The sequence below is a fragment of the Suricata suricatta genome, chromosome 11 (assembly GCF_006229205.1).
Source record: "Suricata suricatta isolate VVHF042 chromosome 11, meerkat_22Aug2017_6uvM2_HiC, whole genome shotgun sequence".
Lineage (NCBI taxonomy): Eukaryota > Metazoa > Chordata > Mammalia > Carnivora > Herpestidae > Suricata > Suricata suricatta.
In genome coordinates, this window is record NC_043710.1 from 69,509,604 (window position 1) to 69,526,300 (window position 16,697).

The window sequence follows — 16,697 nt, forward strand, 5'->3', positions numbered from 1 at the left end:
GGAAGAAATAGCATGAGGAATCCCCACCCCCAGTCTTAGCACTATTAGGTAAAAGCTGTCATGGAAAATGGGCTGAAGGCACTGAAGTCACCTTAATGATAAGGGGAGAGAAATACTGAGCAGGAAAATTTGCTTTAAAGGCCAAATAATATACTTGCCAATGCTAAGCCCCTGTGTGGGATGTTAGCATCATGGTACACACATCCTGTGTTGATGAAAGGGCATGGATCAGGCCCTGTCTCTGTTGGACACTTTAACTTGATGGGCCATTTCTAATCTCTACATTTACTGTTGAGTAATTGTGACATCAGAAGAAAATCATCCAATCATGGTTTTTTGCTTTTCTTTTCAAATATCTTTTCACTTTTATTAGTTTTGTACCCTTTTCTCACTATCTATACTACTACTTCTCACTTCTCACTTGCTTTATAGGTTATCATATAGTGTATAATGTACTGACATTCTAACATTTGAAATTGAAGCTGAGTTTTCATGTTTTCCCCCACCAGGATTAAGAAAATATTCAACTAGGATGTATCTCTCGTCACAAATCTCAACCATCACATTAGCCAGTCTTTTCTTTTTTTCCTTTTTTGGAAAGTGAACCTTGCTGTCTGGATGACCAGATATCTTGTTACTTTATGACATCATTAATGGCATAAAGTCCATATCTGTACAGTGAGCATCTAGGTGATCACTCTCATGTGAAAGATAAGGCAACATCTTCAGACAAAACATGAAATGTGCGATACAGCTAAACCTTGCTCCTTCTCTATCAAATCTTAATTATTGGGATGTTAAGGACTTTACACTTACCACCTTGTTAGTACATATCACACTTTGTTTTCAAATCCTACTGTGACTCCTTTGACGAGATTTGAACTTTGAAGTTATAAGATTGGCTCTTTTAGGATGTGAGACGAGGGAGGGGAGAAAAGATTGTGTAAGAGCAAATTAACTTAATAATGAATTTGTATCTATATCAACAAAAGGCCAAAGACTTGCCGACACAGCTAACCAGACTTTTATACAATGGATTGGCAAGAGAAGGACTGCAGATCCCACCTACTGAGGCAGCGACGATGCTCAGAGTTAAGGTAACGCTGCTTCTTCTTAGAACTCTTCACATTTAATTACATATTCAATATTTGCCTTCTCCTTGTATCATTGGCTTTCTAAAGGCCAGAGTCCTATCCTCAATTTTTCACAATGTCTGGCATGCTATATAACCTTTTGAATATTGGTTGAATACATAATTTTAATTTGGGAAAATTAATCACATTGGGATATTGTGCTGGTGAACCCACTAATTTATTCTATTAGTCAAACTTTAATTAGCTATAAAAATTGAGGTAGGAGTACAAATTTCTTAAATAAGTCCTTATAGTAATTAGCTTCTACCTTCTCTTTCACCAACTAACCTTTTCCTAGAGATAAGAATGATGTAATCAATAGTCAGTGGTCCCATGGATGGCAGACAGAAAAAGCCATAGGTCTAGAGATAAATTATATAAGTTCTTAAAAGGTATACATGTAGCATATCTTTCTGTATACTGACACAAAATGTTTGATACTGTTTGTGACCTAGTGAAGACACTTGTCATCCAACTGTTAAAATAGAGACCAGATATTTATTAAAATTCCAATATTTTTTGTGATGAAAATAATCCTAGATGTTCTAGGAAAATGTTTTTTAAATTATGAGGAGTATAGTTATGTCATTGGCTACTGTTTCTGTGTGAATAATTTCATTCTAGTTAGCCATACATGCTGTGTCATGGTGGGGGAACTTGTTATGAAAATATATTTTTGCAGGTATTTATCTCTAAAGCAGAAAAGCTGGAGGCATCAGTTAAGATGTGGCCAAGGGCTAGAAGAGCCTGGAACTTTCAAGTTAGGGCTTTTTAGCAATATAGAAGTATTTTAAAATATTTTTTATTGAAATATAGTTGACATACAGTGTTATATTAGTTGCAGATGAACAATGTCTATATTCAATGACTCTATACATTACTCAGTGCTCGCCATGGTAAGTGTAGTCACTACCTGATACCATACAGTGTTATTAAAATATTGATCATATTCCCTGTGTTGTGCTTCTCATTTCCCTTACTTATAATTGGAAGTTTGTACCTCTTAATCCATCACCTGGATGGTGTTGCCCATCCACCTACCTACTTTCCCTCTGGCAACCAACCAACCTTGTCGTTTTTTATTTTAGCCATTCTGACAAGTGCACGGTGATATTTCATGTGGTTGTGTTTTGCATTTCCCTGATCATAAGTGATTGTCAGCATTTTTTCACATGTCTGTTGCTCATCTGTATATTGTCTTTGGAGAAATGTATATTCAGGTCATCTGTTCATTTTTTAATCAGATCATTTGTGGGGTTTTTTTTTTTTTTTGGTGTTGGGTTACAAATATTTTGAGATCAATTAGTTAACTAAAGATATTTGGTTCAAATTTCACTCTCAGGGATTCTACAAAAGTTCCAAGGGAAATGTCTATCTGATATGCCCATCAGCCATTTTGTTGCAATAAAAATGAATTTAGACTTTTCCGGCCACTTGTTAGGACCAAAAAGAGGTGTCTTAACTAAGATCATCAAGGAATCAAACAATGCAACGAAGATTAGAGGTATAGCTGTAAATGTACAGTCTCCATTATCTACTCAGTAGGCATCTTTGGTTTGGCTGCAAAACTGTTTTTGATTGGATACAAGGAATTCAGTCATGAATTGCTAAAGATTTTCCTTTAGGATGAAATGGATGGATGCAGAAGTCCTCTTTACAAAGACCATCATTTTGCAAACTTTCTGAACACCTTTAAAGAGAAATGCTATATAACTGATATGAAGAGGAGGGCAGGGAGGATGCCATTTGTTGAGAACCTCTTGTTCATTAGCGTGCTAGGCACTTACGGTGGGTAATCCTATTCATTTGAACCTACAATATTTTAGTGAGGTAGGGAAAAACCCCATTACAGAAAAAGAAACTGAGAATTGTGGAAATTTGGAGCCTTGCTCAGGTACAGAGGACAAAAGAACTCAATCTCCTTAATTTTGATATTGATGCCTGTGTGAAGGAACTAATGGGTTATAGTGGAGCAGTCTGGGTCAGAAATGCTTCCCAAGTGTAACCAGTTAGAACTTAGGACAGAATCTGGCAGCAGAATGATCAACAGGGAAGGAAAAGCAGTACTTATATGCACTTGCTGCTGAAATTCAGCAATAGAATAGGGATGGCAAAGACACAAAGGAGTGTGAAAATTTAATAAAGAGAAAGCTCACGAAAATGGAGTGCGGAGGACAGAAGGGGGCGCTCTCATGCTATACTACTCATCCCCAATTGCAGACCCTAACCAGGAAAGACTTAACCTTTCTAGTCCTATTACTTGACCCAGCAGGAAGAAGAAAGGTCATCCCCCCCTCCCCAACAGCCCAGCCAATGAGATACTGTCACAATCCAGCCAATGAAAAGCCACTATACTTCAGACTCTCAGTTTACTCCAACAGACTGTTTGATTATAACAGCAATCACTCTCCCTCCCACTTTGCCCGCCCCCAGGAAAGAACATTCTTCACTTTCTGGGAACTTGCATGTCTTGAACTGGAATTCTCTACAACTCCTGATATAATACATATTGTTAGTGAAATAACTGACAGCTTAATTTTTAAGGTCAACATTCCTTGGAGAGCAGATATGGGATCTCGAGAAGACCCCCCAAGAACTCCATGGCTGGTGAGCAAACAGGCACCAGATTCCCAAGAGCCAATTGAGCTCACTGCTTTCTTGCCGACCCTGGAGTTGGAGGGTAAGTTTTCTCCTGGATTTGGTCTCTGCTCTCTTTGTGTTTGTAATGATCTCTACAGGCCTCTTTTGGGATCTATTTTGAGGCCTTGCCCTTTCTGAGAGTACTGCTCAACTTTTGGTCTGACTCCTCTTTGGAACCAGAGTCTTTTGGAACTCTGCTGGTCTTCAGCGAGACTCCCTTTTGGAACCAAGGTGTTCCTACTGTAACTGTGCCATTTATGAATTTTTCTTTTTGCTCTAGAGAACACCTCTAAAACAAAATGGGATCCTAGTCATCAAAATGCTTTGAGGAGGCCCTTACTTCTGGAACCCCTGCTGGTTTTATGTTTAAAAACTGTGCTCCTTCCTCATATGCATTTCTAACTAAATGGACTAATTTAATCAAAAGTAATTTAGAACTTTAATGGCCATTGTGGGGAAACTTCTGATTTCTGCAGTTAGAAAGTCACAGACCAAAAAAATAAAACAAAGCCTGAATGGGATGCCTATTTCATTGGTACCTTGAGGCTCCCAAATGTTTTTCTAGGATTCTAAGTCTGCTTCTTTGCCTCAATTAACTTAGTAATTCACAAACGATTGAATCAAAATGGCTTCTGAGGACTTTTCGCCCTCCCCCTCATTTGTGTCCAGTCACCTGGAATCCACCTGTGCACAGGCCTTCCTTCAGTACCGTTTTCCTTTATTCCTTTGTGCCAGGCTTTCCTCACGTATATGCCCCATCTCCCTTCCAATTATTTTGCTTAACTTCTTCTTCTGAATCCTTCTCCTTCTTTCCTTTCCTGAATGTATTAAAATCAACCCCTATAAAGTTAAGTTTCCTGAGGATCTAAATGAACCACAAATTTCTTACCTTCCCTGGACGAAGACCTGAATTTTAAGCCATAGTTTCCTAAAGTGACTGAGGACCGCTTTAGGTTTGCTGAAGAATTTAGCATAGTTATTCAAATGTATGATCTCATTTCTCAGATTTCCATCAATCCACATGCTGGTTGGTGAATGCCAGGCCAAATACTGGATAAAATTAACTCATTGGGAACAATCTGAGAGGGATTTAGAAAAATAAGCCTCTAACTCTTGGCAAAACACTTGAACACTCACTGGAAATCTCCACCAAACAATTACAGTAGCTTTTTGTAAATCTGTTGATGAGAACAAAATTCAGGTTTGTACAGAAGAACATGGTGAAACTGTTCATATCTATTACAATCAACCCTAAGATGTCTTTAAAGGAAGTTCTGGTTTTTGTTTAGATGTTGAATCCACCTGAGTAGCACTTAATTTTGTTTATTAGTGGACTGAAAGAGATCTTTCCCTTTTTGTTAAAAGGACCTTGATGGAAGGGGGAACCATGTCCACTCCAGATTTAGTCAATCTGGCAAACTAATTCGTTCATGTCCCAGATAAGTCACCTAAAAGAAGGATGGCTACAGTTCCAATTTTTAGTTCTAGAAATCGAAGGCTCCTCTACCTAACCCAAAACTCCTAGTTTCTGGCTGCATGGCAAAGGGCCAGGACATTGGACCAAAGGAATTGTTACACCTTTAAGCATCCCCCCAGGTGCCATCAACCCCCTAGCCAGCCTTTCCAAGGTCCTCTTCATTCCCTGTGATGGTACTTGGAGGGACTACAGGTGCTCTTAATTGGCTTGGAGAAGACACTCTCCAGGTTGGGAATGACTCTCTTTGTCCTTATTGACACCAGAGCAACCTTCCCAGTGCTTACCCCCACTGCTCTAAAGCAGCCCCTGTCTCAGAGTACTAAAACAGTTCAAGTAGGCGGGGGCCTCTAGTAAACGTCAACAGGTTCCTTTTTGTCTCTTTCTCTCTTTTTATCTTGGCCTTTTGCGAGATACACACTCTTCTCCTTAGTTCCTCCACCCCTATTCCTCTATTGGGCCAAAATTTCTTCGAAAATAATTATGCTGGATTTACTTTCTCCCAAAAAGAGGAAATCTAGAATTTGATAGTAGTAATCTAAATAACTAATCAGGGAAATTAAATGACTCTTTGACACCTTTTATTTGCTCTGTCTCTGACGTCCCTATAGCTGAGTCTGGAGACCATGATCATTTATTTGTCTTGGATCAGGTACCATCCTCTTTATGGACAAAATCTTCAAATGACAATGGTGGGGTCCAGAGTATACTTCCCATCAAGATTCAAATGGATCACTCAAAATTTCTCAGAATTAATAAAGATGTATTAATCAATTTTAATTAATAAATTAACCCACAAATAAACCCTCTAAGGCACAGCTCCATAATATAAGATTGCAAGGCTTAGGGCCTCATTATCCCCTGCAGTAGTCCCTATAATACCACTATTTTACCTGTGAGAGAACCCAGTGGCAGAGGATGGAGACTCGTCCAGGACCTGTGAACAACAAATAACATTGTTGTCCCTTGGCACGCTGTTACTCCTGGCACATATTCCTACTGAAAGCAAATTTTCCACTATAATTGCAGAGCATTTTTTTTAGTATTCCTGTTAATAAGGATAGCCACTATCTTTTTGCTTTTACTTGGGAAGAATGGAAATACGCCTTGACAATAATGCTGCAGGGTTACAGAGTCTTCTCACGAACCTGAAAGGCTGATTTGGATGATATAAACTTCTCTGCAGGTTGTATTTGTTATGATAACATAGGTGATTTGCTTCTCTGCTCCCCTTCTCACACCTCTTCACAGGAAGACCGCATCCATCTGTTAAAACTTTTGGCTTCAAAGGGGCACAGAGTCTCCAAAGAAAAAATGCAGTTTGCTCAGACTCAGGTTCGATCCTTAGGGTACCTGATCTCAGAACAAGAACTACAGTTGGATCCAGGTAGGCTTCGTGGCATCCTGAACTTTCCAAAGCCTAAAACTGGTGCTGTTTATGAAGTTTTCTCGGACTTGCTGTCTACTATTGAAATTGGATTCCAGACTTCTCTCTTAGGGCTCATCCTCCATATGTTTTATTTGAAAATGACACTATTATTTGGAAAGATCATGGTGACATAGCTTTTAGAACCTTAAAGAAAAGCCTAACAAAGCCCCCTGTCCTCAGACATCCTACTTATCAACTTCCTTTTTTCCTCTTCGTATGTGAGGGGGAAAGGAATGCCCTTGGAACACTCACCCCAAAATTTGGGGAGTACTATCAATCAATAGGGCATTATAACCAACAGTTGGACCCTGTAGAATGAGGATAACCCTCTTGCCTTAGAGTCATGGGAGAAATAATCACAGGATCCTCTCACCATCCTGTGTCCCATGTAGCAGAAGCCCTCCTGAGTTGTCAACACACTCAACCCTTCAGTTAGTTGCCTCACCTCCTAGGACATCCTCCTGCTAACTCCTCCTCACATGACTCTTCTCCCACAATAGCCTTAGTTCTGCTATTCTCTCCATCATGGAGGAAATCCCTCCTGACTGCTTAATGATGAAGGGTCACCTTTTGACTCCCTGTGACAATTTATACAAAACTCCTCTAATTCCTGCAGATTTTTCATGGATTACTAATGGTTCTTATTTAAAAGATGAAATTGGTAAATATTGTGCTGGGTATGGTATTGCAACTCCTTTTGGAAGTCATTGAGCCAGCTCCTTTACCTTTGGCTATTTTGGCCTAACAGTTTGAGGTATATGCATTTACCCTTAGCCAAGGGTAAAACCACATTTATATCGATCAGTGTGCCTTTGGAGTGACTCATCACTTTGGAACATTATGAAAACAATGAAGTTTCCTTACCAACAATGGGAATAAAATAAAAAATGGCTCCCATGTTCAAAATTTATTAGATGCCATACTTTTTGTAGGAAACTCTGGCGTCTAGTAAGCTTCCCGGGCCTTCCCGACTGGACTCCTAGAGCCCAAAGGAAACCACCTCTCACTGATATTCCCACCAAAACATGATTCTCAAGGAAACCAAGACTGAAACCTCTGCATGGTTGAAAGGGATGCTCTCTTAAGAGATGATTTGGAAATATTGAGAAGATATATCCAATAATTGGCCCCAGAGAGGGAAAGACATTGGAAATCTAATAATTGTTGGTTTAGTGAAAAAACAAAACAAAAAAAAACCTCTGGAGGAGACCTAACAATCCTGCCTTGCCAGAAGTCCTAGAATTCCCACTACTTACTATTGTGCATGTGTTTAACCATTGGTCTACTGGCAGACTAATAGTGTTTGGGAACATTGGTGGAGAAATTTTTAAGACTGCAAAAAGTACCTACCTTGCTTGTCCCACCTGTCCAAAGTATAATCCAAAAAAAACCTGTTCATACAAATGGATTCCCTACAGCTTCCCTGTCTCATGGATATAAATGTGTTTTAATTATGGCTTATTTTCACATTGGACCAAAGCTTTTCCCTTGTAGATAGCCCAATGCTTATTTTGTGGCTAAACGTCTGTTAGAAAAGATCATCCCTTGACCTTCATAGTGATTGGGGAGCTCATTTTACCAGTCACGTGCTTCAACAAGCCTGTGCTGTTTGGCCAGTTTTACAACTTCCATTGTGCATACTGTCTTCAATCGTCAGGATGAATCAAATGCACTAATAGCACTAGTTGAAAAATTTGTACAGACCCTCCAAATACCTCCAAAGCATTGCTGTTTGTCCATTAAATCTCAGATTCCCCTCAGAGATCCTCTTTTGTAGCACAGTGATGAGATGGTCATAGGATGTCCTGTGTACTTGGCCCCTGCCTCCTCTGACTCACACTTGATAAAAGGAGATCTACTTTAATATTGTAAAGGCCTAGTTGCTTCTATTAAATATAACCATGCTTTGGAAGAGCAACCTTTTCACCAGGTACTCCTGGGAGACCTCAAGTATTCTGCAACCTGGAGATTTCATCTATTGGAATACACCCCTCCGGAGAGAGGCTCTTCAGCCTCACTGGAATTGCCCTAATCAAAAACAGCTAACCAATCCTTGGGCCATTAAACTCCAAGGAACAGATTCTTGCAAAGAAAGCACCAAACGCTGACTGGAACTGCACACAAGCTGGTGGCCTGAAAGTAAAGATTTCCTGGAGTTGAGGCAGACAACATCTGATGAGACAGCTTTCCGAAGATGCCCAGACCAGGCCTGTAGTCCTTTTTCTCACCGTTTGCTACTGCTCAATCTCTCATGGAAAGAAAATGCTGTCTGCATTTTGCAAACACTTGCAAAAGGGGGAAACCTGGTCTACTATTTATGGCTTTTCAGAAACAATCTTATCATAATCCCTTGAGCTTTCTCTAAAGGGTTATTAAAGTTTAGAATTTACAAAAGTCTTTCATCTGAACTACTGACTGCTGATTCTAACCCGGATTTGTGATTTCTGAATTTACAACTTTACATTTGTATTACTGATGACATATTTGCTTCCAAACAGTTTGTTTTAAAACATCTTTGAAGTTTTGCAACAAGTTAATCAGTTTTTGCTTCATATTTATACCTGCACTGTATCTTCCCAAATGCACTCAGTTAATTCTTTCAGTGTGCTCTTGCTATATCCACTAATCTGCTTTCATGGTTGTTTTAAGGACTTCTAGAAGACCTACATGACTCCAGGTCTGCCTTCATAAGGAGAACCTTGCTCCCCTAAGGTGGAATAAGAGCCAAGAAACCTTTTAGTTGGCTACTGTCCGACCTACAGTCCTGGTTGAGAATGATCCTACAATTTGGAATTGTCACTTTACTGCTTTTGCTTTGTAGAGTCGTTTGAAGAGTTGCATTTTGTTCCCTGTCCAAGTTTTGCATAAACAATGTACTCAAAATGTGATGTTGGCTCAGTGCTTCAGAGGTGATTTCTAGTGCTTATGGACTTGAGATGGGAAGTGCCTGAGCATTCTATCTCCAAATCTTCCCTGTTAGCACGTGGGCTTTAGTGGCTTCTGACTGGTATGTACTTTCCTTCGGACATGGGACATGACAACCAGGACCCAAGAGACCCAAGGGACAAAACCACTAAATATGGAAAACCTGACTCTTGATCCGTGATGCTTTTGAGGAAAGATCTTGATCAAAGGGAAGAAATGTAAAAATTAATAAAGGTAAACATCACTAAAATGGAGTGGGGAGGCCAGAAAAGGAAAGTTCTTACACCCTACCACTCCTCACCAATTGCAGATGCCAACAGGAAGAGATCAACAGAAGGGCTGGGGTATCCCCGTTGTGAAATAGGAAGGAAGGTTTTCTCCTCCACCAGCAACCACTCAGCTAACTCAGCCAATGAAAAAACCACTAAACATTAAACTTCTAGTTTACCCCAGTGGACTTGTTTAAAACAGCCCTCCCAAGTGTCCTCACCCCTCCATAAAAGAGCATTACTCTCCTTGATTCTCCTGCCTCGCCTATGGTTTTGCTGTAGCGTGGTATGTTTGGAATTGTAATTTTCTGCTACTCTTGACCCATTTTGTTGACAGATTAACAGTTTTATTTCTAAGGTTGACATTGAGTTCTTGAGGAAACATTTTCCCGGCAGCCACCCCCTCCCCATTCCCCCACAACAGACTGTCCCGGTTTCTACAGGATCAACGGAATGGGAGTTGCCTGCCAATGGGAAGCCTCTGTCTCCTCCCCTCGCAGGACTTCCTCTTTCCCCTTAAGGCCCTCTGACGACCAGAGGGGCCTGGTTTGGGGAGGGCGGAGGCATTGGCCGGGCTTTGCAGAAAGCCTGCCGGTGGGCGGGGCGCTCACCGCCCCCTCCGGGGTGCTCTCTGTTGGTCCACAGGCTAGGGGCCAGCTCTGGCCAGCACCCCAAGCTCCGTCCTCAGGGAGCCATGGCGACGTCCAGGGGCCGACTCAACCTTTGGATGTGCTTGGCCGCAGCGCTGGCATCTTTCCTGGCAGGATTTATGATGGGTAAGTATGAGCCCCACCAGGTCCCCAGCTCAGGGCTGGTGCTTTTCTAGCTCTGGGAACAGGGGACAGAAAGCTGGGAGGCCCTGGCCAGACCCCCTGCGCTCCCGCTGTGGCTGTGGCCAGCCCGCAGAATTCAGCCCAGCTGGAATCCCAGTGGGATGCATTTTGATCTTCCTAATACAGTGTGACTGAAATCCACATTTATTAAAGGTTTAGCGACTTCAGGATACTGCCAAGAGCTGTTAGGAAGACCGGTCAGAGCTGTCACTATCAAAACTAGCAAGGAATGTGGACAGCACTGCAAAAACTGCCCTTTCTTCCTCACTAAATAAACATTCGTGGAATGTTCCTTGTGTGTCAGGCACTGTGCTACAAACTAGACCGCGGCGAGGAGAATGAGAAAGACGGGCCCTGTGCCTTGATGCAGAAACATGTAGGGAAAAGAATCTCTCTCTCAAATAAAACTAGTTTTAACCCACCCAAAATTACGTTGCAGAGCAGAAATTGAAGGATCCCTGCATTTAATATGAACATTTTTGTAAAGCCCACCATGAACTGTTTCTTATGCAAGGGCTATTTTTTGGCTTCTAATTTTTATAAAAGCTGAAAGCAACTATATATGTATGTCACATGTGTATATGAATATATTCTCTCCCTGTTCCCCCCGCCCTGCCCAGGTTGGTTTATTAAGCCTCTCAAAGAAACTACCACTTCACTAGGCTATCATCAAAGTATGCAGTGGAACTTGGTGTCTGAGATGAAAGCTGAAAATATTAAATCATTTCTTCGGTAAGTTTGTCTTGATATTTGGTCTTAAAAATGTTTATTGCAGAGTTAGACATATATTACAATTGGTTATATTCAGGTGGGTAAACTTTGTGTGAAATTACATGGTATCACATTAATTTATGGTAGTTTAAAATGTCCCTTTACACCACTCAGGGTACAATGTATTTGAATGTTGCAGGAGTGGGTCTTTCTTCCCTAACTTCATCTACAGAAAAAGTATCTGGTTGCTTTATTCCCAGATGTTTCAATTTCATGTAACTTTAGACTGCAGCTGAATGTTATTTCTTCCTCATGCCTGGGCTTAATCAGTTTTAATGAACCTCACATTCTGTCAGGAAGACTTAGATGGTTGTAAACTCAGATTTAAAGGAGGGGAGATAAAAGTTGCAGATTCTGTCTGCCACAAATTAAACCTTTGTCCCACATTGCAAATAGAAGTCACACAGATAGGACAAAATGAGAGCAAAAGGATCAGTGCAAATCTACCAGCCTCTAAGCATGAAGAGTGACGTTCGGGTGAGTGGTGATGAACTCCTTGAAAGTAGTCACCATAACATTTGAGTGTCATTAAACAAAAACAAAACCCCGCTTTACTGAAGTATAATTTACATAAAAACTGCATCATAGAAAGCCTAAAATTAGAGAGTATTGACCAATGTGTAATATTACCAACATACCACTTCTTCAGTTGAGATTCAGAAATTTTTTTACATCATGCCCTTTTTTCACCTTTAGCCCTAGGGAATCACGGATCAGTTTTTTTTTTTTCTCCCAAGTTTGTTTGTTTATTCTGAGAGAGAGTGCATGAGTGGGAGGGGCAGAGGGAGAGAGAACCCCAATCTGACGAGGGGCTCAAAGTCACCGAACCATGAGATCGTAACCTGAGCTGAAATCAGGGGTCTGACATTTAACTGACTGAGCCACTCAGGTGAGCCCCAGTCACTGATCAGTTTTATGTCACAATGGCTTCCTTTTATTTTCTAGAATTTTATATAAATGGAATCATACAGTATTGGCTCTAGAGTGTGTGCCTACTTTCATTCAGCATAATAATTTTGGAATTCATCCAGCTTATTACATGTATCAGTTCACTGCTTTTTTATTGCTGAGTAGTATTCCATTGTGTCTCTATACTGTAATGTGTAGTTATTGGACATTTGGGCTGTTTGTAGTTTTTGATTATTATGAACAAAGCTACCATGAGCATAGTTTACAAGTTTTTGTGTGGCCGTATATTTTCATTTCTCTTAGAATGGCTGTATTGGATGATAAGCATAGTTTAACTTTTTAAGAACATGCCAAATAAGTTTCAGAAGTAGTCGTAACTATTTACATTTTTACCTGTTATGTGTGAGTGTGCCAGGTCTTCCATATCCTGGTCAGCACTTTGTATTGTCATCTTAATGTTAGCCATGCTAATGGATATGTAGTGGTATCATATTGTGGCTTCAATTTCCTATGCTTATTAGACATTTGTATATCTTTTATAAAGTTTCTGCTCACATATTTTCCTATTTTAAGTTGTTTTCTTATTATTGGGTTGCAGGCATTCTTTATGTATTCTGGGCACAATTCCTTTGTCAGAACTGTACTGTGAATATTTTCTTCTGTTATATGGCTGGCCTTTTGTTTTCTTCATGGAATTTTTGAAAGGCAGAAAAATTTAATTTTGGTGAAGTCCAGCTGACCAATTTTCGGTTTTCTGTTTCATATTCTGTGGGCTAACTTTGCCTATGAGAAGTTGTGAAGATTTTCTCTTATGTTTTCTTTCAGAAGTTTTATAATTTTAGCTTATATATTTAGGTCAATGGTCTACTTCATGTTAACTTTTGTGTATGGTATGATGTAAGAGTTGACCGTTTTTAAAATACAAATATTCAGTTATTCTTGCAACATTTGTTGAAAAAAAAAAACCGTTTATTTCTGCCTTGAATTGCCTTGGCATCTTTGTCCAAAATCACTTGGCCATATATATGAGGCCTGGCTTTGGATTTACATTTTCTTCTATTGACCTATATATCTCAACACTACCCAGTGTTGGTTAGTGTAGCTTAATAATAAGTCTGAAAATGAGGTAGAGTTAATCCTCAATTTTTCTTTTTAAAAATTGCTTTGACTATTTTAAACCTTTTGTATTTCTGAGGCAAGTTTCTTTCTTTTTTAATTTTTTTGACGTTTATTCTTGAAAGACCGAGCATGAGTGGGGGAGGGGCAGAGCGAGAGAGGGACACAGACTCTGAAGCGGGCTCCAGGCTCTGAGCTGTCAGCACAGAGAGAGCCCAATGCGGGTCTTGAACTCACAAGCTGCGAAATCGACCTGAGCCAAAGTCAGACACTCAACCGACTGAGCCATCCAGGCGCCCCCAATTTTAGAATCAACTTCAGAATTCACACACACACACACACACACACACACACACACACAAAACCTGCTGGAATTTTTACTAAAATTTTATTTTTAGTAAAATTGCATCAACTCTGTAGATGAATTTGGAAGAGAAGTGGCATCTTTAAAATATTGAGTCTTTCATATTCTTTATTCATTTGTTGTAGAAATGTACTACAGTTTAACTTTTCACCTGTGGAGAGACATTCATGTTCAGTTTTTGGATATTATGAATAATGCTGCTATTAATTTTGGTGTATGGGTTTTACATGATCCTAGGTTTTCTTTTCTCTTACGTAAATCCCCTTGCTAAGTAGTATGGTAAACGTATTTTTACTTTTAGAAGAATTTGCCTAACTGCTCTTTAGGGTGGCTGTGTCATTTTATCTTTTCCGTTGACATTATTGTTATTTTGAATTTCACCCATTCTGACAGGTGTATAGTGATATCTCATTGTAGTTTTAACCTGCAGTTCTTTAATAGTGAACGGTATTGAATACCTTTTCCTTTATTTATCATTTGTATACTCTCTTCAGTGAAATGTCTACTCATGTCTGAATTATTTTCTATTAGGATAGTTTTGTTGTTGTTGTTGTTACTGTCTTGTTTTTCTGCTCTTGAGCTTTGAGAATTCTTTACATTTTCTAAATTTTTTTAATGTTTATTTTATTTTTGAGTGTGAGCAGAGAAGGGGCAGAAAGAGAGGGAGAAACGGAATCTAAGTAGGCTTCAGGCTCTCAGCTGTCATTACAGAACACAGGGCTCGAATCCACGACCTGAGCTGAAGGCTTACCTGACCAAACCACCCAGGACCCCTACAATTCTTTATATTTTCTAAATAAAAGTCTTTTGTTGGCTTAGTGGTATTCAGATATTTTGCTCTATTATTTGTTCTTCATGTCTTAACAGAGTCGTTTGTAGATAAGTTTTTAATTAATGAGGTCAGATTTATCAATTGTTCCTGCTACAGATCATGCATTTAGGGTCATATCTAAGAACTTTTTGACTAGCCCTAGATCCCTTTTGTCCTCTTTCCCCAACCTCCAAGTTTTATACTTTACATTTTACATTAAATTTGTGATTCATGTAGAGTTAATTTTTGCATATGATGTAGAGTTTGGATGAGGTGCATTCTGTGTCTATGGATGGCCAGTTGCTCTAGCACCATTTGTTGAAAGGCTCTTCTTCTTCCATTTAATTGCTTTGCATCTTTGTCAAAAATTAGTTGGGCTTATTTGTGTGAGTCCGTTTCTGGGTTCTCTATTCTCTGTTAATCTATATGTTTACTTTCTGCTTGTACTACATGGTCTTGACTATTGAAACTATATCATAAGCCTTAGCAATGTGTACAATAACTCTTCCCACGTTTTCTAAACAATTGTTTTAGCTCTTCTGTGTTCTTTTCCCTTTTATATAAAATAGAAAATAAACCTACTTATGTCTACAAAAGCCTTGCTTGGATTTTGGTAGTAATGGCACTAATCTTCCAGAGCAGTTTCAGGTTTTGACATTTTTCTTATGTCCAGTCCTCTAATCCATAAACATAGTCCCTCCAATTATTAAGGTCTTCTTTGATTGCTTTTACCTAAATTTTGTAATTTTCGAGGTGAAGATCCTAGATCTGAATTGTTGGATTTATATCCAAGGATTCCATTTTCTTTGGAGCAATTTTAAATTATAATGTGTTAAATTTAAGTCTCCATGTATTTGTTGTTAATTATAAAGATACTGTTGATTTTTATGTTGACCTTGCCTCCTATGGCCTGTCGAGACCCATATGTTTGGAAGTTTTCTGTAGATTAATTAGGATTTTTTATGTAGACAATTATGCCATCTTTAAATAGGGACAATTTTATTTTTACCATTCCAAACCAATTGCCTTTTACGTGCGAATTTTTGTTTGTTTTGTCCTTATTGTGCTGACTAGAACTCAGTAGCATGTTGAATAAGAATGAGAACAAACATATTTTTGTCATGTGTTTCTAGTCTTTGGAGGAAAGCATTCAGAGTTTCATAATGAAGTGTGACGTTGTCTATAGATTTGTTGTAGATGCTCTTTATCAGGTTAAGGAAACTCTCCTCTATTCCAAGATTGCTAGGAGTTTTGTTTTTGTTTTATCATGAATAGATATTGATACTGTCAAAATGTTGTTTTTCTGCATCAACTTATATGATAATGATTATTTTTCTTTATCTGGTTAGGAATCTGGTTATTATGTTACTTCTTAACTGATTTTGGCAGGGTGGGGATCAAATTATGTCAAGAAGAAAGTCACAATCTCTAAGAATGTGAAAATGTATATTTTCCCATTAATTGTATAAATTTTTGCTTTATATATTATGAATTTTATTAGACATAGACATCTTACGGCTGTTGTGTCTTTAAGACAGAACTACCTTTTTATCCTTATGAAATATTTTTCTTTATCTTTGATAATCGCTATTTTTTATTTGGTTTAAATATTACTCCATCCACCTTCTTATAATTGAATTTACATGGTATATCTTCTTTCATCTACTTTTAATCTATCACTTTCTTTAGAATTCAAAGGTACCTTCAGTAGAGATCATTTCATTGCAACTTGTTTGCAATGTTTAATACATTTTGATAATCTTAATTAAAGTGTGTCCTCTGTAGGCAACAGATAGTAGCAACATGCTATTATATTCCTTCTTGTAATCTGTGCCTTTTAATTTTAGTATTAAGTCCATTAACATATAATGTAACTATAGATTCTCTATTCTATTCCATTGGTCTATGTGTCTGTTCTTGTGCCAATACCATACTGTCTTGATGATGACAGCTTTGTAGTAGAGGTGAAAGTCTGGAATTGTGATGCCTCCCGTTTTGGTTTTCTTCTTCAATATAACTTTGG

At 38.8% G+C, this 16,697-nt stretch overlaps 1 protein-coding gene across 1 annotated transcript in view; it reads left to right on the forward strand.

Moving 5' to 3' along the window:
* Window positions 1–804: 804 nt before the first annotated feature.
* Window positions 805–16,697, forward strand: part of NAALAD2 (N-acetylated alpha-linked acidic dipeptidase 2) — a 62,995-nt gene continuing 47,102 nt past the window's right edge. Inside the window, exons 1-4 of the mRNA XM_029957016.1 lie at window positions 805–822; window positions 993–1,097; window positions 10,516–10,646; window positions 11,324–11,435. Of these exons, the coding sequence (XP_029812876.1) occupies window positions 1,033–1,097; window positions 10,516–10,646; window positions 11,324–11,435 (308 nt within the window). The 5' untranslated portion in view covers window positions 805–822; window positions 993–1,032. The remainder of the gene's footprint in view (window positions 823–992; window positions 1,098–10,515; window positions 10,647–11,323; window positions 11,436–16,697) is intronic.